At 48.3% G+C, this 23,616-nt stretch overlaps 9 protein-coding genes across 9 annotated transcripts; 6 read left to right on the top strand and 3 right to left on the bottom strand.

Moving 5' to 3' along the window:
- Positions 1-293: 293 nt before the first annotated feature.
- On the bottom strand, positions 294-4,056 carry N7469_008999 (M1 family metallopeptidase; the record flags this gene model as incomplete). The annotated part of the gene is made up of 12 exons (XM_056647917.1): positions 294-888; positions 950-1,162; positions 1,233-1,675; positions 1,748-1,818; positions 1,882-2,092; positions 2,154-2,179; positions 2,233-2,349; positions 2,411-2,528; positions 2,593-2,814; positions 2,874-3,298; positions 3,379-3,548; positions 3,758-4,056. The coding sequence occupies 12 exons, from the start codon at positions 4,054-4,056 to the stop codon at positions 294-296; spliced, it is 2,910 nt and encodes a 969-aa protein (XP_056497682.1).
- Positions 4,057-4,305: 249 nt separating this feature from the next.
- On the top strand, positions 4,306-5,782 carry N7469_008998 (TFIIH/NER complex subunit SSL1; the record flags this gene model as incomplete). Its single annotated transcript, XM_056647916.1, has 3 exons — positions 4,306-4,520; positions 4,596-4,931; positions 4,996-5,782. 3 exons carry the CDS (start codon positions 4,306-4,308, stop codon positions 5,780-5,782), a joined length of 1,338 nt encoding a protein of 445 aa, XP_056497681.1.
- A 263-nt stretch (positions 5,783-6,045) lies between these two features.
- Positions 6,046-6,623, top strand: N7469_008997 (DUF5572 domain-containing protein; the record flags this gene model as incomplete). The annotated part of the gene is made up of 2 exons (XM_056647915.1): positions 6,046-6,227; positions 6,302-6,623. 2 exons carry the CDS (start codon positions 6,046-6,048, stop codon positions 6,621-6,623), a joined length of 504 nt encoding a protein of 167 aa, XP_056497680.1.
- An 846-nt stretch (positions 6,624-7,469) lies between these two features.
- On the bottom strand, positions 7,470-10,345 carry N7469_008996 (Pumilio-family RNA binding repeat-containing protein; the record flags this gene model as incomplete). Its single annotated transcript, XM_056647914.1, has 7 exons — positions 7,470-7,686; positions 7,744-7,834; positions 7,906-8,185; positions 8,256-8,882; positions 8,949-10,007; positions 10,063-10,173; positions 10,235-10,345. 7 exons carry the CDS (start codon positions 10,343-10,345, stop codon positions 7,470-7,472), a joined length of 2,496 nt encoding a protein of 831 aa, XP_056497679.1.
- An 844-nt stretch (positions 10,346-11,189) lies between these two features.
- N7469_008995 (uncharacterized protein) lies at positions 11,190-12,860 on the top strand (the record flags this gene model as incomplete). The annotated part of the gene is made up of 1 exon (XM_056647913.1): positions 11,190-12,860. The coding sequence occupies one exon, from the start codon at positions 11,190-11,192 to the stop codon at positions 12,858-12,860; it is 1,671 nt and encodes a 556-aa protein (XP_056497678.1).
- A 949-nt stretch (positions 12,861-13,809) lies between these two features.
- On the top strand, positions 13,810-15,528 carry N7469_008994 (putative ER to Golgi transport protein (Sly41); the record flags this gene model as incomplete). The annotated part of the gene is made up of 2 exons (XM_056647912.1): positions 13,810-14,202; positions 14,275-15,528. 2 exons carry the CDS (start codon positions 13,810-13,812, stop codon positions 15,526-15,528), a joined length of 1,647 nt encoding a protein of 548 aa, XP_056497677.1.
- Positions 15,529-16,302: 774 nt separating this feature from the next.
- On the top strand, positions 16,303-18,881 carry N7469_008993 (putative NADH-ubiquinone oxidoreductase, subunit G; the record flags this gene model as incomplete). Its single annotated transcript, XM_056647911.1, has 8 exons — positions 16,303-16,408; positions 16,468-16,491; positions 16,545-16,596; positions 16,665-16,679; positions 16,753-16,775; positions 16,837-17,445; positions 17,514-18,717; positions 18,779-18,881. The coding sequence occupies 8 exons, from the start codon at positions 16,303-16,305 to the stop codon at positions 18,879-18,881; spliced, it is 2,136 nt and encodes a 711-aa protein (XP_056497676.1).
- A 533-nt stretch (positions 18,882-19,414) lies between these two features.
- On the bottom strand, positions 19,415-20,669 carry N7469_008992 (uncharacterized protein; the record flags this gene model as incomplete). Its single annotated transcript, XM_056647910.1, has 4 exons — positions 19,415-19,812; positions 19,874-20,177; positions 20,245-20,456; positions 20,516-20,669. The coding sequence occupies 4 exons, from the start codon at positions 20,667-20,669 to the stop codon at positions 19,415-19,417; spliced, it is 1,068 nt and encodes a 355-aa protein (XP_056497675.1).
- Positions 20,670-21,406: 737 nt separating this feature from the next.
- On the top strand, positions 21,407-23,593 carry N7469_008991 (uncharacterized protein; the record flags this gene model as incomplete). Its single annotated transcript, XM_056647909.1, has 1 exon — positions 21,407-23,593. One exon carries the CDS (start codon positions 21,407-21,409, stop codon positions 23,591-23,593), a length of 2,187 nt encoding a protein of 728 aa, XP_056497674.1.
- Between the last annotated feature and the right edge of the window lie 23 nt (positions 23,594-23,616).

The raw sequence follows: 23,616 nt of genomic DNA, 5'->3' as shown, positions 1-23,616 counted from the left end.
CCTGAAATGATAGGAGGTGCAGGCGGCCAAGCAGACCGAAAGTGCAGTTTTGTTTCAGCGTCACCGCCTTTGGTCACGTTTGGATATCATTTGTATAGTTATAGCATTCGATCATCTTCTTTTATTCTTTTATATTTATATCTAAATTTCATTTGATTATGATTTAAGATTCTAGATGACTTGAAGATAATGTCATTCTGATGGACGTTTTGGAATGTGACTAATATGAATCATCCTCAACCCAAGCCTCACTTGTGCGTGGCAGCTGATCTCCCATGGGGCACTTCTTATGTTCATGCGTATCCGTGGGCACGCAACCATTCCAGGGCCAGAGACTCATCGCGTTCCTTGTAAGAAGCATTAGTGCGGATGTTATCTGACACAATGACAAGAGCTCGGGCATAAGCTCCAGTGTTCTTATCAGAGAAGAAGTTAGCAATGTCATCACCGATCCGGTGATCAGCAAACTTGGACAAGCCCATCCGAATGAACCGCTCGAAGACAACATTGTTGGATGAAAGACGGCCCTCCACAAAAGCCCAGTTGGTCTTGATGTACTCCCAAAGCAGATGACGCATCTTGGCATTGGCAGCCAGAGAAACAGCACCGTTATGGATATCTTGAATAGCCACCTTGTCGGAGAAGACAAAGTTCAGGTAATCTTCAACCAAAGCGGGGTCCTTGGTACGTCCCATAGCGGAGAGACAGATCTCCTTACCATCAACCGAATCAGTTCGGAGATACTCTTCCTTCACGGCTTCGTATTCTTTACGGCCACCTTCGGAGACGTTGAGGCTGAAGATGGCAGATCGAAGGTTGGTGTGGACGGCAGACTTGTCCTGACCAGTGGCCCAAAGGTCGAAACGGCGTTTAGCTTCAGCGACAGTGCTGGAACGGAAGATATTGATTAGTGAAACAGCCAGTGGACATAGCTTTGATAAGAACTTACCCAGCATGCCCGCTGTTACCAGCCATGGCAATCAGAAGTTTGCGAAGTTGAATAACAAGGTAGTCCTCATTAGGCTTGAACTCCCAGCCGATCTGCTCAGCAGCAGGGCCAGCCAGCTTCTGGGTGAACTGCTTCAAGCTGGCGGCGACAGGCTCGTTCTGAGCAAAAACAGAGCGGAGGTTACCCAAAGAAGTGGAGACCTGAGACCAAACACTATCAAAAAAAAATATCATAAGCTCTTGCGAAGGGAATGGAGGGTTTACGGAAGATCGGTGTCACTCACAGGTAGTTCTTTTCATCCTTGAAGCCCTCCAGCAGAGCCAATAGAGCTGGCGTAGTGCCCTCGCCAGAGACTGCAAGAGCAGCAGCGTCACCGAGCAATCCGATCTTATCCTCAGTACTCAATAATTCAAGGGACTGGCCCAGCTTCTCAAGGCGCGCAGGCGGGTAGTTAGTACGGTAGAATCCAGACAGGTCCTTGTTGATCTTGTAGAATCCGTCACTGCCGACACCGCCAATGTTGTCAGACTTCGCGGTAAGTGCACGAGTGTCCACACTAGCCAGTTTGTCGCCGGACTTGATACCGAGAGGAATCCACCAGGTAGTTTCGTCCTCCTCGGGCTTCGCGTCGCCAGTAGACAGGAATCGGTTCTGGCGAACGCTGATTTGACCAGGTTCTTCGGCAACAGTGACGACGGGGAATCCAATCTTGCGGATCCAAGGGTCCTGAGATAATGCAAATATTAGCCATTTACCTTCTATGGTGGTAAAAGAGCTTGAAGATGTCAATAAACTTACCATGAATGCGTGGACATCCTGTCCTGAAGCCTTGCTCAAAGCGGACCACAGATCATTTGTGGTGGCATTTCCTTCAGTTGAGAAGATACATTGTTAGCTGACGGTAATTGTGTGTCCTTATATTGATCACATACCGTAAGCATGCGACTTGAGATAATCGGCAACACCACGGAGGAATGTCTCCCGACCAAGATGAACACTCAACATGCGGATCACGGAGCTCCCCTTAAGGTAGCTGATGTGGTCAAAGATCTGATCGACCTCGAGGGCATTTCGAACGGGCACTTCGATGGGATGAGAAGCTCGCAGCGAGTCGAGATGGAATGCTTGTTGAACACCTTCAGCCTGTGGTACAATGTCAATTATGATCTTGGAAAAAAGGAATGATACCTCGATTATTGCGTACGACAAACTGGGACCAAATATTCCATTCTAGGTATTTGTTAGACACCTCCCTGTAGTTCATAAGTCAGAGAATTGCTCACCAGGGTAGAAATGATCAACAGCCAGCCAGCCAACCCAGGTGGCAAAGCCTTCATTGAGCCAAAGCTCATTCCACCAGTCCATAGTAACCAAGTTACCGAACCACTGATGAGCGAGTTCTGTAAGACCAATGTTAGATACAATGCAGCTGTCTTAAGACGAGACTTGAGTCAATCCTACCATGTGCAACGACATAGGCAATTCGGTTCTTATAACGATTGTCTGATTTTCCTTCATCGAAGAGAACGGCCGTTGTCCGATATGTCACAAGACCCCAGTTCTCCATGGCACCCATGGCCTGAGAAGAATTTAGTTATGATTGACTTGGGGGTGTGATATAATTGAGCGCTGCTACAACTTACAAACTCATGCACGGCCAGAAGATCGGCCTTGGGCAAGGGGTACTCGATTTCGAAGATCTCGGAGAAGTAGTCGACAGTGCGGTGCGCACACTCCAGAGCAAAACGAGCCTGGTCCTTCAAGCCGCGGGTGGTGTAAACTCGAACTGGGATACTCTTGCCCTGGTACTTGCGTTCGGTCATAGCCTCGACATATTCGAAGTCACCAACTGCCCAGGCGAGGAGCTATATCGATTTGATATCAGCCTTAACATTCAAGGTACCACAAACTTATTGGAACTCACGTAAGTGCTCATCACAGGAGTCTTCTCGAAAGTGACAAACTTCAAATCGGCATTGCTTCCATCCCTCTCTGACTTGATGGGCATGTTGCTAAGAGCAGTCTGACCCTTGGGAATTTCAATTTCGAAATCAAAGGTGGCCTTGAGGTTTGGCTCGTCAAAGCAGGGGAAGGCTCTCCGCGCATCGCATGACTCGAATTGAGTGCTCAGCATATAATGGAAATTGCCTTCTTTGGGCGTACCGGGGCCTGCTTCACCCACGGGGGTATACTTGGAGCGATAGAAACCGGCCATGACATTGTTCATGGTTCCGGTGAAGTTGATGGATAGAACAATCTCCGACGGCGCAAGGTCTTGAGAGAATTTCAGTGACACACGTTCTGAGGTCTTGTCATATGTGATATCGCTTGCTTTTGCCACTAGATTTCCTAAAATTGTCCAATACAAGGTCAGCTATCGGCGTAGATTTAAGAAGTAGACTGCACAATGTGCTTCACTTGAACCATACCATCTTTGCCGAGGACCTCAGCGCTCTGCACAACGATATCCTTGGAGTTCAAAACGATCTCCTTGGTTGACCGGGTCACCTTGGCATCCACTTTCACGATACCCTTGTACTCCCAAGATCCACCAAGCTGGAGGTCGAACAGCGATACATGGTAGTTGATAGGCTTGGCCCTGTGGTAATATTCGCGTTAGCCTGGACCAATAATACTCTTTCTAAGTCCCATATCTGAAGGCTTGGATTCAATCCGCTATCGTGGTTCTAGAAAACGAGCTTCATACTTGCTGAAAGCAAGTTCCTCGCCACATTCTACCATTCACGACCCATGTATTCTTCCGTAAAAAGAGCAAAAAAGCAGAACGGCGCATTCTTCCACACTTACACATCGGGGAGGGTATCTCGATCGGTGGATGCCATCATGCGAGCTTCGGCGGAGCAGTATCGAATTGGAGTAATAGCAAATTGAGGCCTGGACGTAGGAAGTGGGATTCGACGGGGTCGACGAGGGACACTCTGCAGTGAAGAAGAAGCAGAAGCAAAGGAGGATAAAGAAGAAGAAGAAGAGAAGAAAGTGGCAGAAGGACAAGCAGAAGAAGAAGAGGGGGAGGGGCGGAGAACAATTCGGTGACGAACTCCCCAAGCAGCGCGTCTCGACGCCGCAATGGATCTTCTCCCCCACATCGCGGCGTTTAGCAACACCACGGTTACCTTCGGGGATAATTCGTGAATTTGAATTACTCCGATTGAGTTAGTTGGTTGTGAATTTATTAGTTCGTGTTGGGGCTGGTTCTGAGAAAAGAACGAATTTCTGTTTTTCTCCGGAGTTCCGTCGGAGCTTGGACCTTCCGCTAATCTTGGATCTTTCAACTTCTCATCTTTCATTTCCCCCGCGCAAGGCTGGTCCCATTCCGGTATAACTTCTTTTTGAGTATGGCTGACTCTGATGAGGAATATGTGGGAGATGTGACTGAGGACGAGGATGATCTTCAGGTTTCTCGGAATGATCGGACGCGATCTGGGAAGAGGAAGCAACGCGGTGGTGCGGAATGGGAGCTTTCAAGGACATGGGAGACTTTGGTTGAAGGTGCAGATGGTACGATTAGCTCGACGGTGGAAGGCTTGTTAGAAGCGGGTAAAAGGAAGAGGTGAGGCAGTTCATGGTGGCTTCGATATAGAGCTTCAAGCTCGTGGGATCTCACTAATGCGCTTTTTAACGATAGGTTGCTGAAAGACACGACGCCTCTACAACGCGGTATTATACGACATCTAATCTTAATCTTGGACCTTTCATTGTCAATGTCTGAGAAGGATCTTCGTCCAACACGTTACCTTTTATCCCTACGATATGCGCAAGAGTTTGTGCGGGAGTTCTTTGAACAGAATCCTATCTCTCAACTTGGGGTTCTGGGGTTGAGAGATGGGTTGGCCTTTCGAGTTAGTGATATGAGTGGGAATCCTACAGAGCATATTACATCCATTCAAGCTCTAAGGACACAGGATCCGAAGGGTCTTCCGAGTTTACAGAATGGTCTGGAGATGGCCCGGGGTGCTCTTTTGTATGAGTCTTTCCTTCCTTGTCGACATACTGCTGAGAACCCGATCTGACACTGAGTAATATAGTCACACGCCTAGTCACGGCACTCGAGAAGTCCTCGTTATCTTTGGCTCGCTACTTTCATCGGACCCCGGGGACATCCATCAAACCATCAATACCTTGATTGCCGATAAAGTACGAGTTCGAATCGTCGGTCTAGCCGCGCAGGTCGCCATCTGTCGTGAACTTTGCACAAGAACCAATGGGGGAGATGAGACAGCCTACGGTGTCGCTCTCAATGAGCAACATTTCCGGGAATTGATGATGGACGTGACCACGCCTCCAGCCACGTACTCGGAAAAACGAAGTGCAAGTGCCTTGCTCATGATGGGATTCCCATCACGGACGGTAGAAGCCGATCCTTCACTCTGTGCTTGTCACTCAAAGCCTTCACGAGGCGGATATCTCTGTTCTCGTTGTGGTAGTAAAGTCTGCAGCTTACCTGCGGAGTGTCCCTCTTGCGGATTGACTTTGATTCTTTCTACCCATCTTGCCCGCTCGTATCACCATCTCTTCCCTTTAATTAACTGGGTAGAAGTTCCCTGGAGTCGTGCTTCGCAAAGTACTGCCTGCTTTGCTTGTGGTTTGCCATTTCCAGCTGTGCCCCCGGAAGATCAATGGCAAACTACCGAGTCCCACACCAAGGGAATGAGCGTGAGTAGTCGATATGAGTGCACTGCTTGTCTGAATCATTTCTGCATCGATTGCGATCTCTTTGCTCATGAGGTTGTTCATAATTGTCCCGGGTGTCAGAGTAAAAGTGTGCGGGTTTCCGAACCCCATGAATCCGAAGGAATGGATACAACGGCCTAAATGTCAGAAACGAGAGAAGAGGGAAAGTGAAAGGGCAGTACAAGTGCATATTTGGCGTCAAGGATTTATTTTATAATTCGGATATTGGGGGGGAGTTCAACCTGTACTATGTATATACCAAAATTGCATTTCAATCTACTCCGAAGAGTATCAGTTCTTATCGTGGACCTCGGCTCCATCTTATCCTCCTCTTTGCCCCACGTACACTTACAACTCCGCATCGCATCGCATCTCATCTCATTCTTACCTCCCCCCAAACAACCATGGCACAAAACGCGCAAACAGATACATTTGAGCGATTACGCTCATATGATTTCCAAAATGATCCCGAATTCGCTAATGGTCTCGCCATAATCCTGGGTCATCCCGAAACGCCCGCCTCCAACACGGAAATGAATCGGGAAGATGACCTTGTCCTCCAAGCGAAATGCTTTTTCTTCTCACGGTATCTCTCTACGTCCATTTTCTCGTTTCAGGATACAGCTTTGAGTAATTCTTGTCAATACTAATTGTCTTCAGAAAAGAAAATATCACGCCACCCGTCAATTTCACGGCCTATAAATCTTGGTTAAATTCGCCTTCAACCGCACAGGAAGAAACGTCGGCGTCAAATCCTCCTGTCGGTGGTTCGGCTACTTCTTCTGAACCTGCATATCCCTCTTCCTTTGCGCATATCGTCGAGCTCATTACGACTGGGCAACCAATTCCGGGAATACAGGAGATTCCGGATACTGTCTTGGAAGGCCACGATCTTGCTAGTGAAAAGCCTCGGCGACGAAAGCCTTGGGAAAAGGACGATGCGCCTCCGAACGCGGATGAATCTCCAGCTAGTGCTGTTTGAGATTCAATGATTTTTTTTAAGAAATACCCGTTCTTGTGTGGTACTGGGATTAGCATGCGAGGATCAGACTTGGGAAAAGATCAAAAGATGAATAGAGCTGTTATTTATAAAGATGGTGGCCTGATGTAACTGATGTAAGACACCGACCGATATCCATGGCTGGATAAAATATTTATACTAATAGACAACAAGTGTCGAATGATCTGAAATAGGTAGAGGCGACTCCAGCGAGTTCCAATAACTGTAGCACCACTGAAGACAGATAAAGTATAGGAATAACACCTCAACCATCTTAGTCAACCAAAGCTCCGGCAGAACTGATATTGAGTAGTTGTTTCGTATGCAGAGATAGAAGTCACCTTATTTGGCAGATTGTTGTCCCGAAAGGGAGAGAGGGTATTGGTATTTCAGGCGATGCCTATCACTTGAAATACCCTCTCGTAAGACGCTAGAGTGACCAAGTCAGGCGTAGTGAGCACGCCAAATGAATAGATCGGCAGGCAGGATTAGCTATCGAGATTGAATTGGATGAGATAGTCAGGCGAATAACGGAATCACAAATCTTTGATGGGGCATGTCTTTTGCTGGTGATCCTGTAGGAAGTCGGTTTGCAGGAGGTAAAAGCATTCTGGCTGGGAAATAACAAGTAAAGTACGATAGTTTGTGGTTTGATACCATTGCTTTTTTTTTAGAAATTTTCGTTTTCTTGCTTTGCTTTTGCTCTTCGATTCGCTTTTGTACTGTATTTCTGTTCTTAGGCGAAGCGCAAAGGCTGCACAGTCATCATCGATATTTTTGGCGAGTAAATAGGTCACTGGGCAGCTTTGAGGCAGTAGTGTCGTCGGTCTAGCGGTATGGCCCATAGCCTGGACTCCACTGGCCTCCGCGACTATATCGGCTTCCACTGTGGCCCGTAGAAGAAAATCGATCCTCGTTGAATTGATTGAAGCGGCCAATTTGCATGCCTGTTCCAGGACCTGGCCGAGTGGTATGGGATGGGTTACAACATAGCATTGCAACACGAGATCCGAACTTTGATCCGCGAAGGGAAACCATATGTTTGCTGTTAAGGGGAGTCAGTCATTGCTTGGGACTGGCGGCTATAGTAAAAAAAACATACCGAATGTGACCGGCTACCAGTTCTCGTTGATGAGGCGCGGAATTCATTAGTATCCATTGGATCAAGTAGTTCCCGTACTGATCACCGGCAACTTTTTATCAATTAGTTCTGATCATCAAAGAATTGGTCTAACGACTTCAGATGGACAATAGACAAACTCACTATCGATCAATGGCATACGAGGTCGATCGGTCCGGCCCGTACAAACCCGAGTGAGATAATGATCCAGAAATTCTGTTCCTCCGATCTTGAGGCATTTCTCGACAATTTTAGATGCGAACTGATCCATGCTGTATTCCACAGCGCAGTGGAGAACATGCTCGGTAGCCCGGCTCTTATCAGGTGGAGCGCCGTGCTCGCAGATATGTTGGATGCACCAATTTCCGAATTGGCCATGAGCGAGTACATCGATTTCGCCTAATACCTCTTCAATTGCGGGTCGCTGCTGGTTGTCAGCTTCATTTCGGCTCCGTTCGCAGAAGATGGATATGGGCTAGATAGGGGCTCATTACCTTCTCTTCCTCCACGCAATTCTCAAAGATATTTTGCACCACCAAACTGCCTGTTTCGCCCAAAGCAACTTCATGCCACATTCCCCGGAGTGCCTCATTGACCTTAGCCATGATCTGAGGGGGATTGCTGGTCCAGCGGAGCTCAAAGAGCTTCTGCCAAACGTGGCAAGCATAGCGGTGAATTACCGTTTCTGGGATTCTTCGTAGGAGCTCATGCACCATCATTGCTTTATACTCCTCTGGCACGCAGTCAAAGGCCTTTTGAATGACATGACAGCCGAATGGATCCATACTCAGTGTGAGTGTGTTACCTCGGATTGCATTGGCAATAGACACAACCTGGTCAGGAGTGCCATGCTCGAAGCAACGTTGAATGAGAAAGTTCCCGAATCGATTGATCATTAAGGGGTAGGCCTGGCTTACAATAGCCTCAATAATATCGAACTTTTGATCCGCTGTTCCGACTTTAAGCTTCTGCTGTAGGAATATGGACGCTTGTTGGTCATTACTGCAGACAATTTTGTCAACAATATACTTCCAATCACACGACACATTCTTATCGAGGAGGCGCCTGTAATTGAGAGGCTCGAGAGGCGACATATATGTTTGAGTTGAGCTCCCACTGGTCTAAAACGAAATTTGTTAGTTCAATACAGCTTCTGCAGTTCGCAAAACTAGCAAGAAAACACTAACAGATGGAATCGGCCAAGGATTCATCTCAGAGCTGGTAGTGGTAAATTCTGAAGCTGTTGGGGATAATGCAGTTCCTGGTTGGCGTGCGTGATAGGCGAACTGTAATAGACCAACCGATGGAATCACGCTAGATGACCTGGCTGAGGAAGAAATTGGGGATTTAGTGGTCTGTTCTCCTATTGACTCGGATGTGAAGCTGGACCAAGAGTTGGCTGGGGGCGGGAATAGAGCCCCAGCCTGGTTTGTCTGAGCAAAATATCGATTGGGTACGGGGTTTTGAATATGCATTGATGTCTGAGCATACCGAGGCTGCTCTCTTTGGAGGCGTGAGCAAAAACCATGCGGATTGCCTGGGGAGCCCAGCTGTGATGGAATGGTCCCCGGGGTATAAAACGAGAACGCAGTTGAGCCATTCCAGGTCTGGGCAGGAATCTGTCCTGAGTGATTTGCTGCGTGCTGGGCCTCGCCATAAGGCTTTTCGAAAGTTAGCTCACTTCCTGGTGCACTTAATACCGGTGCACCTGATTGGGACCAGATTCCACGAGCACGATTGTAAGCACTATTTGAGAGGGGATCAGAAATTTCGGACTGTGAGTCATCCTGAGGGCTCCAGGTATCTTGGAACTGTCCGAAAGCAGGGTTTGAAGCATTAAAAGCGCTTTGCAGGTGACTAATGGTCTGATCCGTAACATCACGACCACCAAAATCAGCTTCGGATGGAGGGCCGAGAGCTTGATCAAGCGTATGGTTGATGACGCGTGTTTGGGCCAGTTCTTGCTCCTGCGAAGCGATCTTGGAGTTCGCAGCGATAAGCTCCTGTTTGAGTCTTAGAAGCTCCGTTGACCTTTCGTCTGATATGTTGTATGTATCGGTAGCGTCCGTTGGGGCCACAGAGGGAAGCGCCTCGTTCCGCGGGCCGAGATGTGAACTACCAGTAGAGCATTCTGCATCTGTAACTGATCCAGAAAGACCTTGAGGTGCAAGCTTTGCCAGGATCCTTTCTAGTGGAGAGGGCTGGCTAGCCAGAAGTCCGATCTTCACGTGCCCCAACTTCTGCTTCTAGGGCTGTCAGACCTCCCAGTGCTTCATCACAGGAGTTGAAACAAAAACAAACCTTGCTTGAGGGAGTTTCTAGACCCTCTCCACCTGAGACTGGGGTAAACGTCAGCTTCGGTCCCTGGGGTATCTCGGAGGAGACGTGACGACTGGTCGAATGCTGATGACTCTGTGAATTTGGGTCAGAATACGTAATAGAGTAGGCGTATAGTCTCTGTCATGTCACTTACCGAAGACTCGCTTCCAATGGATACGGCTCGCATGCCAACATCAGCGGAGATGAATTTCCCTTCCTTGCCAACGCGGCCAAGGTTGGGTGGAGCGCTGAGAGTAGAGACCATCATGGCCACCGAGCAACTCGGACAAAAACAGCTAGATAGTGAAAGACGATCGAGGATTGCACTAATATATGAAAAAGGTCGTATTTAGAAGCCAGACACTTTGCAGTGTTGTTCAAGCTTGGTGGAAAGAGAAAACGCTAAGGTGGATGAATACCAGGAGAGCAGGTGAGGAGGGCAAAAGAAAACAGACGGAAGAAACTTGGGAGGAGAAACAGTAGAAGCAACTGCGGAGCGCAGAGAGTGAAATTTGACAGAAAGTACTTCTTCAAATAGGGAAGGCATGACTGGTCCTATTAAATATTACAAAGCAGGCTTTTATCTACGCCATTCTTGCAGTAAATAAGTAGACTACGTACCTTGGGAGTGTAGATATAGATCCGGTACCCTACCTGTATAAAAGAGCATCGATTACCAAAACCCAGTGTATTTCTAATAGGGGGGAATAACGAAAAGACAATTGATAGCCAATATTAGAAGAGGGGGAAAATATGTGTAAATCACGATATACTCTAGCTTGAGAAAGGAATGATACGCTCCATGGCGTACAAGGGTTCAACTCTCCCCCGTTTATATCCGACTCAGGTTTACAGGCTGGCCATTCAAGATGTAAGATTATTCGAGCTGTGCTGCTATTCCTGGAATAAAAAAGGTGTCAATGTCAGATTAGAATCTCCTAAATTAACTACATTGTGAAGTATGACCCTTTGATTGAGCGTAGTGGACATATGTTATGGGGGTGGATGTCACATAACGTAATTCACGGGCGAGTCGGCCACACGGGCGAGTCGGCCACCTAACGCGGTCGCGTCCCCATTTAATCTTCTACTACCTTCAACCACTTGCCATGCCACCAATTCGATCTCAAAAGGCTCAAAAATCTGTCGAACAAGAGGGTAGAATCCTATTAGCTGTCAAAGCTATAAAAAATAAGGAAATCTCCTCTATTCGTGAAGCTGCACGCTGCTTTGATGTGCCACGCGCTACTCTCCAGGATCGACTACGCGGTTATCAATTTCGACATGAAGCACGCGCAAATAGTCATAAATTGACCCAATATGAAGAAGAATCGCTTATTGAATGGATATTGTCTATGGATCTACGTGGAAATCCCCCCCGGCCAAGTATGGCTAAAGATATGGCCAATTTGCTACTTGCAAGCCGTGGAACAATCCCTTCTCCGACTGTCGGTATTAACTGGGTCTCAACCTTTATTAAACGTCATAAAGATATGATTGCGAGTCGGTTTAGCCGTCGATATGACTATCAGAGAGCACAATGCGAGGATCCGACCGTGATTCGGGAGTGGTTCGATAGTGTACAACGCGTGATAGTCCAATACGGTATCGCCGATGAAGATATCTTCAATTTTGATGAGACAGGCTTCGCAATGGGTCTCACCGCAACTGCGAAGGTCATCACTCGTGCGGAATATTGTGGAAAGAGATCAATGCTACAACCAGGAAATCGTGAATGGGTGACTGTGATTGAATCAATCTGTGCTCAAGGATGGGCGCTTCCTCCATATATTATCTTTAAAGGCAAAGTCTTTATCGAATCATGGTTTAATGATCTTCCAGATGGCTGGAAAATCGACAAAAGCAAAAATGGATGGACTACTGATGATATTAGTCTTAATTGGCTAAAAAATCATTTTATTCCATATATTTATGGTCGGTCAAAGGGCAAATATAGACTACTTATTCTTGATGGTCATGGCAGTCATTTAACAGCTCAATTCGACCAGATTTGCAAAGAGCATAATATTATATCGATTTGTATGCCTGCGCATTCATCACATTTGCTTCAACCACTTGATGTTGGCTGTTTTGCTTCTCTGAAACGTGCATATGGTGGACTTGTGGAAGATCTTATGCGGAAAGGTATCAGTCATATCGATAAACTTGACTTTCTTGCAGCATATCCAGATGCCCGTATTAGAGCATTTAAAGATATCTCGATACAAAATAGCTTTAAAGCTACAGGATTAATACCTTTTGATCCTATTTCTGTGCTTGCAAAGATCAATATCTATGTCAAAACACCAACACCCCCTCCTACCCGCGGAAGCAATTCTTCAGCCGACTTTATACCTATAACACCACACAACGCAAAACAGCTACGTCGGCAGGCTTCCTCGGTCAAGACACTACTTAAATATCGATCGCAAAGCCCTCCTACACCCACAAAAGCAGCGATTGATCAACTGATTAAGGGCTGTCATATGGCGATGCACAGTGCAGTGCTTTTAGCCGAGGAGAATCGGGCCCTACGTGCTGCAAATGCAAGAAAAAAGCAAAAGCGATCGAGATCGAAACGTCAAATACCCCATGACACAGCCCTAAATGCTATAGAGGCGCGTGCGTTGATACAGGCCAGCCAATATCCCGTTGAAGCTGAAGCTTCAGTCTCCACAGAGATCGCAAACCAGGCCAGCACGCACCGAATTCGGGCGCCACCAAGATGCAGTGGATGTGGAGTGATAGGGCATAAGATAAATAGATGCCCAAAGCAGTAGCTATTAATTTAATTGCGTTTTGTTGGTTATATATATAAATCAAAAATAGTAGGTGTAGTTGGGTGGCCGACTCGCCCGTGTGGCCGACTCGCCCGTGAATTACGTTATATATGTACGTATATGGTCATCCAGCCCAGCTGTATTACCCGAGAAATTCTCCAGTTCCATTTAGCCGTTTTGATAGGAATCGGACTTAGTGGTAACCTTTACGACGTACATAAGAGTAGTTACTTCTGGCAATTACGAAGTGTGGATATGTGATCACCCATGGATTGGCATGTTGTCTGGTAGATCTCAAGTTGCATCTTATGAACTACAAATCACCCGATCGGATTGATCATTTAGACTATAGATGCATGACTGACAGAGTATCAGTATATCCTAATGTTCAACTTCATCACAGCTCAAAAATAGAAATGCCCCTTACTTTGAACCAGGATGTGGATTGTTGTTGATATTGGATATAGATCGATGTCAATTTCTCGGCCACTTCCGTGGATTACATAAGGCAGTGGCGGGAGCAGCGCAAATCACCCATGGACCACACGTCTGGGGCCCAGTCGTCGTGTTTTCCCCCTCCCCCCTTTTTCCTTTACTGCTTTTTTTTCCCGATTTTATGCGGACAGGGATCATTATCGCAATTTACTGTATTTTGTGAATGATTTAATTCCTGATTTCTGTGTTTGATTCGCCCTTGACGCTCATTTGCAGGTGATTCGTCATCGCCGGACTAGTTGCGCTCACTTCGCTGTTCTGGGCCAACGTCACCTCAAGGGAAAGACTTTCCTTCCCCTGCCAACACTCCACGCGCCCTTCACTTTCTCTTTCCACCAGAATTGAATTGATTCTGAGTAAGTCGGAAGATTTCATACAGATATACTTGTGAAGTTGGAGAGCTAACTTTTGTCTAAGAATAGAACCCCCGGATTTTAGGCTTGACGGGGCCACAATGGCTACAACGACCGTGACCGGCCATGGACGCCGGTCATCTATGCGACAACCAGAGTTGCAAATACCCAATAATACTACCTCTGCGGGTCCAATAAGCAGCCCGGTCGACAAATTTCCGCCTTACGAAGAATCTCTTGACAGCGTGGGGGAACTCGGCCGGGCTAACACCAGCGCTTCTGTGAAATATGCGCCGAGTGAGAATTGGGAACCTCGGAAATCATCATTTTACTCACGGGATCATGCCAATGGGGCGCTGAGGAATTCAAAACATCGACCGCGGAAAAGTATCAGCGAAGCCATCTCAACTATCCGAACACGCAACGGCAGCGTGAGTGCCAATGCGCAAGAGCTGGCCGAGGCACTCCGGGCTCCCGTCTCATATCGACTAGTGGTATGTCTCTTTCTATAGTTTACAAGAAGAGGGTCTATTGATTTAGGGTGACACGGCTGATCCATATTCCAGACCTTGTGTGTTATTTGGTACTTTACCTCCGCTCTCACGAACACGTCCTCCAAATCCATCTTGAACGCCCTGCCAATGCCGATCACCTTAACCATAATCCAATTCGCCTTTGTATCAGTCTGGTGTCTACTGCTGGTCTATCTCTCATCATTGTTCCCGCGACTGAAGCAAACCATCCCGGTCCTCAAACATGGTATCCGGTACCCATCGCGCGAAGTCATCTCGACCGCTCTGCCCCTCGCCATTTTCCAACTTGCTGGCCATATCCTGAGTTCAATGGCTACCTCTCAAATCCCCGTTTCTTTGGTTCACACCATCAAAGGACTTTCACCATTGTTCACTGTTCTCGCCTACCGGGTACTCTTCCGAATCCGTTATGCCAGGGCTACCTACTTGTCGTTGATACCTCTTACAGCCGGAGTCATGCTTGCGTGCTCTACCGGTGTATCAACCAATTTCTTTGGCATTCTGTACGCTTTCGGTGCTGCTTTGGTTTTTGTCTCACAAAATATCTTCTCGAAAAAATTGTTCAATGAAGCTGAAAGAGCCGAGAACGATACTCAGAATCCAGCTCGACGAAAGTTAGACAAGCTGAACCTGCTTTGCTATTGCTCAGGGCTGGCGTTTTTCCTGACTTTACCCATCTGGTTTGTCAGTGAGGGGTATCCTTTGGTATCCGACTTTGTGAAGGACGGATCAATCGATCTCTCTGGAAAGAAGGGATCGTTGGACCACGGCGCGCTCATGATTGAGTTTGTTTTCAACGGCGTCTCTCATTTTGCGCAGAACATCTTGGCTTTCGTGCTTTTATCGATGGTATCCCCGGTGTCCTACTCTGTTGCATCACTAGTCAAACGCGTCTTCGTTATCGTTGTAGCGATTGTGTGGTTTGGAAGTTCCACAACCCCGATACAAGCCGTCGGAATCGGTCTTACTTTCGTGGGACTCTATCTGTACGACCGCAACAGCCATGACGACGTGGCAGACCAGCGAGCAAATGCCGATCATTTTCGCGCGCGAGAAGCCATCCTCCCCATGAATGTTCGACACTCGAGCAAACCATGGGATTCCAATGGCTATGCCTTCCCTGCTGGACGCTCTTTCGAGACTTCCGGCAACAACCTCAACAATTCCAAGAAGGAAGATGGTCCCGGACGTGTACGAGCTCGTGGTGCCAGTGTATCCCGAACTTGGCTTCCTGGCACCAAACAAGAATCGACGTGGCAACCCACCGATGCTCCGACCGCGACATAAAATAGAATTTCTCATTTCCTACGATGACCAAGGCGAAGAAAATGATGGTGTATTATATATCTCTATATATCATGGGCGTTGTGTGAACTTTTTATGCTGATGACTTTCCGGGATATGTGTTGAACCACCGTACTGTTTTTGTCATGCCGGCCCCAACATCAACAGGAACTGGGGTATGTAGGATGTATATGATCCCAATCTAAGACTCAAGCGATCAATTGTTACTTGTATTCCTATAGCAACTGTAGAAAAAATAGTGTTCCAAGGTATTTGTTTTATTTTTATTTTGTTCTATCTTTGTTTTTTCTTCGTCCGACGCATCACTTGGCGGGAAGGAAAGCGATATGTAGCTACCGTCGGTAAAGAACATTGTCATAATAGGGATACCTCATGGATAAACCCTTGACAGCTCCAGTTCGGCGCAAAGTCTGTTCTTGGGACAATGCTGCAGAGGAAACAGGGACGGTGAGACGCCTGCATCCTACAATAAATCATGCCCGTGAAATGAGATGATTTCCAGAAAAGGTTTCTAAGGGGCCGCGAGTTTTTGTCTTCGAGACCGGTGAAATAGTTATTCCGGATAGCCGAAGCCATCAACCAATCAGAGACCGTCCATTTGCGAATTTGGGTTAGTCATCCGGGCAATGGTCAGCAATTAGGTAACCCAAGCAGAATCCGACTCTGAACAACAGCTCCTTCTTCCCCGTTCCCCCTCGTCCACCCCATCTCCCCAAACCCCTCCCCCCTCCCCTTCTCATATATCTCTTCGCAATCATGCGGCCGCAGTTGTTCCGTGCGGCCGCCCGGTCTCTCCGGGTCCCCCGGACCCGGACCTTCGCGACGACCGCCCCTCGCGCCGCCGAGGTTGAACTCACCATTGGTACGCATCCCGACATCAATTGATGATTGAAATCAAGATTGGCTGACAATATGATACAGACGGAAAGAAGGTGTCAGTTGAAGGTAAGGGTTCCTCAGATACCGCACATTGGAAAAGTACTCAAACTCCGTCATAGCCGGTTCGGCTCTTATCCAGGCTTGCGAGAAGGCAGGCGCAACAATCCCCAGGTATGAATGCGATCCTATTATCAATTCTCACCAACGATATTCTTTCCAGTACTAACATTCGAATTTAGATACTGCTACCACGAGTACGTTACCGCGAAACCCTTCCCTCCGATGATATAATCCTTTTTTTTTTCACTAACATTATTCCGCGTAAAGGAAGCTGTTGATTGCTGGAAACTGTATGTTGCAGTCTATGGCCCTCGGGCGAGGGAAAGAATAGATGCTAACTGAAACCCTTAGGTCGTATGTGTCTCGTCGAAGTTGAGAAGGCCCCCAAGCCCGTGGCCTCTTGTGCCTGGCCCGTTCAGCCTGGAATGGTTGTTAAGACCGGCTCACCATTGGTACACAAGGCTCGTGAGGGTGTCATGGAATTCCTTCTCGCCAACCACCCCCTCGACTGCCCCATTTGTGATCAGGGTGGAGAGTGTGATCTTCAAGACCAGTCTATGCGTTACGGTGCTGACCGTGGCCGATTCCACGAGACCGGTGGCAAGCGTGCCGTGGAGGACAAGAACATTGGTCCCTTGGTCAAGACTTCCATGAACCGTTGCATTCACTGCACCCGTTGCGTGCGTTTCATGAACGACGTTGCCGGCGCTCCCGAGCTGGGAACCACCGGCCGTGGAAACGACATGCAGATTGGAACTTATCTGGAGCAGAACCTCAACTCTGAAATGTCCGGCAACGTTATCGATCTCTGCCCCGTCGGTGCCCTGACTTCCAAGCCATACGCCTTCCGTGCTCGTCCCTGGGAACTGAAGCACACCGAGTCAATTGATGTTCTCGACGCCCTTGGCTCCAACATCCGCATCGACAGTCGTGGCATGGAGGTGATGCGTATCACTCCCCGTCTGAACGATGACATCAACGAGGAATGGATCAACGACAAGTCTCGATTTGCTTGTGACGGTCTGAAGACTCAGCGTCTCACCACCCCCTCATCCGCCGCGAGGGCAAGTTCGTCCCCGCTACCTGGGAGCAGGCTCTCGTCGAGATCTCCTCTACCCAGCAGAAGCTTCAGCTGCAGCCCAATGAGTTCAAGGCTGTTGCCGGACACCTTGTTGACGCCGAGTCACTTGTTGCCATGAAGGACATGGCTAACAAGCTTGGCTCCGACAACCTTGCCCTTGACCAGCCCGGTGGCAGCGATCCTATTGCTCACGGTATCGACGTTCGCTCCAACTACCTGTTCAACTCCAAGATCTACGGTATTGAGGAGGCTGACGCCATTCTTCTCGTCGCTACCAACCCTCGCCACGAGGCCTCCGTCCTGAACGCCCGCATTCGCAAGCAGTACCTTCGCTCTGACCTGGAGATCGGTCTTGTTGGTGAGGAGTTCGAGAGCACCTTCGACTATGAGAACCTTGGTGCCGATGTCTCCGCCCTCAAGGCTGCTCTGTCTGGTGAGTTTGGCAAGAAGCTTGCTGGTGCTGAGCGCCCCATGATCGTGGTTGGCTCTGCTGCTGCTGAGCACCCCAATGCTAAGGCCATCTTCGAGGCTGTCGGCAGCTTCGTTGAGAAGCACGCTAGCAACTTCAACACTCCCGAGTGGCAAGGCTACAACGTCCTGCAGCGTGCTGCCTCCCGGGCTGGTGCCTACGAGGTTGGCTTCACTGCCCCTAGCCCCGAAGTTGCTCAGACCACCCCTAAGATGATGTGGTTGCTGGGTGCCGATGAGATCTCCCAGAGCGAGATCCCCAAGGATGCGTTCGTCGTCTACCAGGGTCACCACGGTGACCGGGGTGCCCAGCTTGCAGATGTTGTGCTCCCTGGTGCCGCATACACCGAGAAGTCCGGAACCTACATCAACACTGAGGGTCGTGTTCAGGTTACCCGTGCCGCCACCTCTCTGCCCGGTGCCGCTCGTGACGACTGGAAGATTCTTCGTGCCGCCAGCGAGTTCCTTGGCGTTCCTCTTCCCTATGACGATATCGAGGCTCTCCGTGACCGCATGGAGGAGATTAGCCCTGTTATGCGCCGCTACGATGTCGTCGAGCCCACTTCGCTCAGCGCTCTGAGCAAGGTGCAGCTTGCTGACCAGAACAAGGGTGCCTCAACAACCAACTCTCCCTTCAAGAAGGTCATTGAGGACTTCTTCTTTACTGATTCTATCTCGAGAAGGTTAGTATCTCGATTGCTCTGTCACTTCATTACCAAGCTCAATGCTAATATCATTCTTCAGCTCCCCCACTATGGCTCGTTGCTCGGCCGCTAAGGCTTCTGGCAACCCTGAGACCAACTTCATGGCCGCCGGAGAGATGTCTCCCCAGGCGCTCTACGGCTGAATCCCATGATCTATCCAGGCGCAAGCTTGACGATTGATTCTGTGTTTTCTCTCTAATGGTTGCAGGCGTTGTCATTTGTATCATCTTATACTTCCCTTTGATGTACCGTTCTCCTTTTTTTTCCCACTTTTCCATTTTCCCATCTGTTTTCTCTCCATCAACTTGAATACCGTTACATCCGGTTCTTTGGGGGTTGACCTCCTTCGAAAATTCTCCCGTTTCCCCGGTGTTACCAGGGAATAATCGGTCGGGGTTGACTTGTACATAAAAAGATTGAGGCCAACAAAATCTCTATCCGTTACGGAAATCAGCTACTTTTCCTAAATTAGTTGGTGTATTTTGATATCTATGGAAATGGGCTGGCTAGAGGGTAGTATTTTCTGTTGGATTCGTAGTATGCTGTCTAGTGTATCCATAACATAGTATTATGGTTACCAACTAGTGCTTATATTCATAACTACGTGAATACAAGATCAATCCACAACGCAATTTACGAAATTCATTCCTCTCTCTTGAACCTATCGACATCCATATCAAAGCTCATCATCATCCGTCTCTCCCCCAGTTTCCTCACCAGTCGGTTGAGGCGTAGGTTTCGATTTCGCTGCTGCAGGGCCCCGGCGCGTAAATGGTAATTCACGTCTAGGAGGTGGTGCCTCTTCCTTTGGAGAAGGACGCTTGAAATCCGTTCTTTGGACTGGTTCTTCTTCGGATTCGTCGTCTGTTGTTGTGTTACCGTCATGAGGAGGTGTAGATTGATGATCTTCGATTTCTTCGTCCGAATCATTTGATTCTTTGCTGGGTTTTCTGTTGTCAATTTCCATTGGTTCGAAGCCTTCTGAGTCTTCTGTGTCGCTGTTGTAACTACGTTTACTTGGACGTGTTGAGTCGTTGTCTTCGGGTTTTATGAATGAGGCTTGTATTTCTGAGACTGGGTTGATTTTAGTTTTTTTTTTTTGTGCTTCTAAAATGGTTGAAGTGGATAGTCTTACGTTTGGCTGGATCTGCGTTGGAAGATGCTAAGAGACGTTGTTGATTGCGAATCTTCAGTTTCTTTTCGTTCAGGAGTTGGGTGAAGTTTGACATCATTTGGTTCTCTTGTTGGATTTTTGCTTGGAGGAGATCTTCCAGTTGCTGGTTTAGTGTTTGAACTTTATCTTCTGCTTCTTGATATCGATTGGTTAGACTGGTGACCTGTTTTTCTAGGGTTCCGGTTCTTGCGGCTGCTGTGCCTGCCCATTCGAAAAGCTCGATTGTTTCATCGCCTTGTTTCAGGACGATTGCTCCAAGTCTTTGCTGAGGGGATGTTAGACGTGTACGAACTCATGAATAGATATGAGTAGTCTGTTGTTTTGTAACGTACTGTGATGTCTTGTACCCTTTTACGTATGGTAATGATGATCTCTCCGTCCTCTTCCGATTCTTTCACGGTAGCTGTGGCCTCAAGTCCCGATGACAAGGCTGGTTCGTCCCCAGTGATCGATTGACCCAGGATGAAACGGATGATCTGAAACCATTCCTCCTCTGAGCCTTGATAGCTCTTGGATCTTAGATCTTTCAAATTTGCTTGTTTGACTGTCTCATGGTTAAAACACCGAGCTGTATCTGATTGACTCATGAGTGGATAGGCTTACCTGAGGCAGTATAGGCACCCTCGCCCTCTGTTGCCATCAAGGTCAAATCGAGCGAGTCATCAGATTCATCAGATCGATTATTGACTAAATTCACCAATACGAAAGAGTCCTTTTCATCGGATCTATCAAAACGAAGGACCTGGGCAGATATCATGTTGGGCAGTTCCAGTTGGAGGAGGTTGACAGGAGTACAAAAGTTCCCCCCGGCAGACCCGTTTTATGTACCACAGGAAATAAACATCAACTTCTCCTGTTTCTAATTATACCATTTATTTTATTTTATATGTTCTATTTTTTTTTTAATAAATAATATAAACTAAATACAAGATAATGTTCCTCTAATTTATAATGCCATTCCACTTAATTCTTCGTAACCTGGACTACCCCCCCTAACTAATAGTCTACTCCACCGTGGACACTAAGCACGTTCCTCCTTCCCACGAGTCAGTCCAGCCACACCTCGATTACTCTTCTCTTCCTCTCTCTCTCACACTCTCTCCTCTCCCCCTTTCATCATATCCACGCCGAAGGTCAGACTCGTTCTGAAGAGAGTAAGGGAGAGAGATTGTGTATATGTGAGACACTGTGTCTACTTGGGTTCTGCTCTCCCTATTCACCAACATCCACCAGCAGTCCCACCACCCCCATTCACTCAATCTCAGTGTGCTCGCCTATAATTTCGATCTCCTTTCCCTCCTACCCTACCGAAAAAGAAGCCTGAGCTTGCCAATCGACACGGAATGACGCTCTATTCTTCCACCTTTCACCTAGTGTTTTCCTCGCAAACTTCCAGATCTGCGACTTGATCGTCGACTTTAGTGACACGCTAAACTGTTTTATGAATATCGTTTCTCCCGCCTCCCCTCCTCTCTCCAAGCCCGTGCTCCAAACATGGAGTCACTGGGATCCCAGATACGACCTGAGATGGAGGAAACAATTGAATGCTGGGATGATGACGGAGATCTCCAATTCAACGAGGGAATTCAGTTCCGCGCTGCATCAAGCACCGGTTCCATAACCAACTCCTCATTTCGGCCCTCCGGACACCGTGATTCGATCTCCTCCCGTCGGTCTGCGCGCTCGGACCTGGATTCTAATGCTGGCGATGAAGACTGGCAGGTCTTTCTACAAGATAATGACGAATTCTCGAAAGAAGAAGCGCTTGCGTCTGCGAAACACGCTGGTATCCCGATCCCAGCAGATATCCCCAGTTCAGCTCTGATAGGGGGTGCGATCAAACGTTTAAATAATCGAAAACCAAAACGAACATTTGTGGATGATTGGTCTGAAGATGTGGAACTGCCAGATCCTGATACGGTTCTTCAACTGAGAACTCCGCAAGATACCTCCTTCCCGGAAAGTCTACGACAGATAAGCTCGGCAGCCACGAGCCCTATCAAGACCACAGCATCGTCGCCTTGGCATGAAGATATCTCCACCCGTCTACAATCGGCTTTTACGGGCCTGGAGCGATATCAAGATGAGAACGACAGTCCTATCAACCAGATTGTACCAACCATCAAACCCCCAGTTCCTCGATCTCCGCCAAAGAAAGCTATGGGTGGTTCGAACACCACAAGCACCTTCAAGGATCAAGAGGAGGCAGATGATTTCGATTTTGATATTGAACTACCCCCAAACAACCAACCTCTTCAATTGTCGCATCGCAAACAGCATACTGGTGTTTCCAGTCCAACTCTTGAGGAATTCGATTTGGAATGGTCCGAGGGTAGTATTGGTGTACGAGTCGGGGGCACCACGAGAGATGGCCGCTCTGCTCCGAGCTCATCCATATCCATCGCGAGTCCCAGTGTCTCGAGTTGTCTGACGGGAGAGAGCGAGGATGATGGCCTCGATGGCATCCTGTTTCCTGAAGGGCCACTTGACTTTACCGCATCTCTTAAAAGGCGCCAGGAGATGCAGGCTACGGAAGACTTCACTAAGCCAGAGGAGACTCAAAGACTCTCGCAACAATCCGATGCGGATGACTTTTTCAGCGGGATCGAAGTTGATAGCGGCAAGGCATTCTCCTCGGGCAAATTAGCATTGAATCCTAATGTCAAATGCAAGACGGAATGGCCGGCGAGCCCAACACGCCGTCCCTCAACAACTCTGACCTTCACCAATTCAACTGGGTCTGGATCGGGATCAGGATCTTCGCCGCGTACGCGAATCCCACGTCTCTCTGGTCATGACAGAACCCATTCCACTCATCTCGAAACTGTTTCTGAGAGTGGTGCACCTTTGTCCAAGTTCAAGAGATCCCAGTCAAGACTTGGCCACTCAGCACAGTCATCAGTGTCAAGTCTTCCAGCCAATGGTACTCCTTCAACCTCCCCAACGCCAGCCACTTCAAGCAGGAGGCTTATGGCGCAGCGGCCTTCAAGGGAGCCTGCTCCAGCTGCTACCGCGGCCACACCTGGTCGTACTCTCCGAACTAAGAGATCTTTGCCATCAATTCGCGGTCTCAAGAATGCAGAATCAGGACAGCCTTCGCAACGATCACCTTCTCACTCGGATGCGTATATCCGAACATCGTTCGGTAGACCAAAAACACCAGTTGAGCGTGCCACTGCCAATGATGGCAGGCCGTCGAGTCGCAGGCCACAAGCGCCATTTATTCCTGCTGGTGCTTCTGACCGGCAATCTCACCATGCCAGCGTAAAGAGCTACAGACCCTCTCGACGTACAAACTCAGATGGCTCCGGCGATCTACTCAGTCCACAAAGCACCTTTTCTCGGCTATCACGCTCAACTCGCTCAGATGGTCACCGGCTGAGTCTGGGTGAGACTAGTACGGATACCATCTCTCCATCTGGAAAGCGTACACTCACCCGGCCGACAAAACGACGGAATTTTGGAGACGGTACTGAGTTGGAATCCTTTGATGACCTGCCAACTTCTCAAACCACTGAAAGCAAATATACCAAGAATCCCGTCGGCCGCGGTGCACCTCGATCTGTGCGAGCCAAACTCAGCCAGAGCCGCAATACACCCCCTGTCGAATCACCTCGCCAGCTCTCCACACCCCCCCTCAACCTCCAAACCCCTGACCTCGATACCCAGATTTGCCCGTGATACAAATGCATCTCGCAATGCGA

The sequence above is a fragment of the Penicillium citrinum genome (assembly GCF_028827155.1).
Source record: "Penicillium citrinum strain IBT 23319 chromosome Unknown utg000008l:1.0-2707905.0:1.0-2709502.0, whole genome shotgun sequence".
In the NCBI taxonomy this organism is placed as follows: domain Eukaryota; kingdom Fungi; phylum Ascomycota; class Eurotiomycetes; order Eurotiales; family Aspergillaceae; genus Penicillium; species Penicillium citrinum.
The sequence above is the reverse complement of the archived record's forward strand: the minus strand, read 5'-3'. Positions and strand labels throughout refer to the sequence as shown.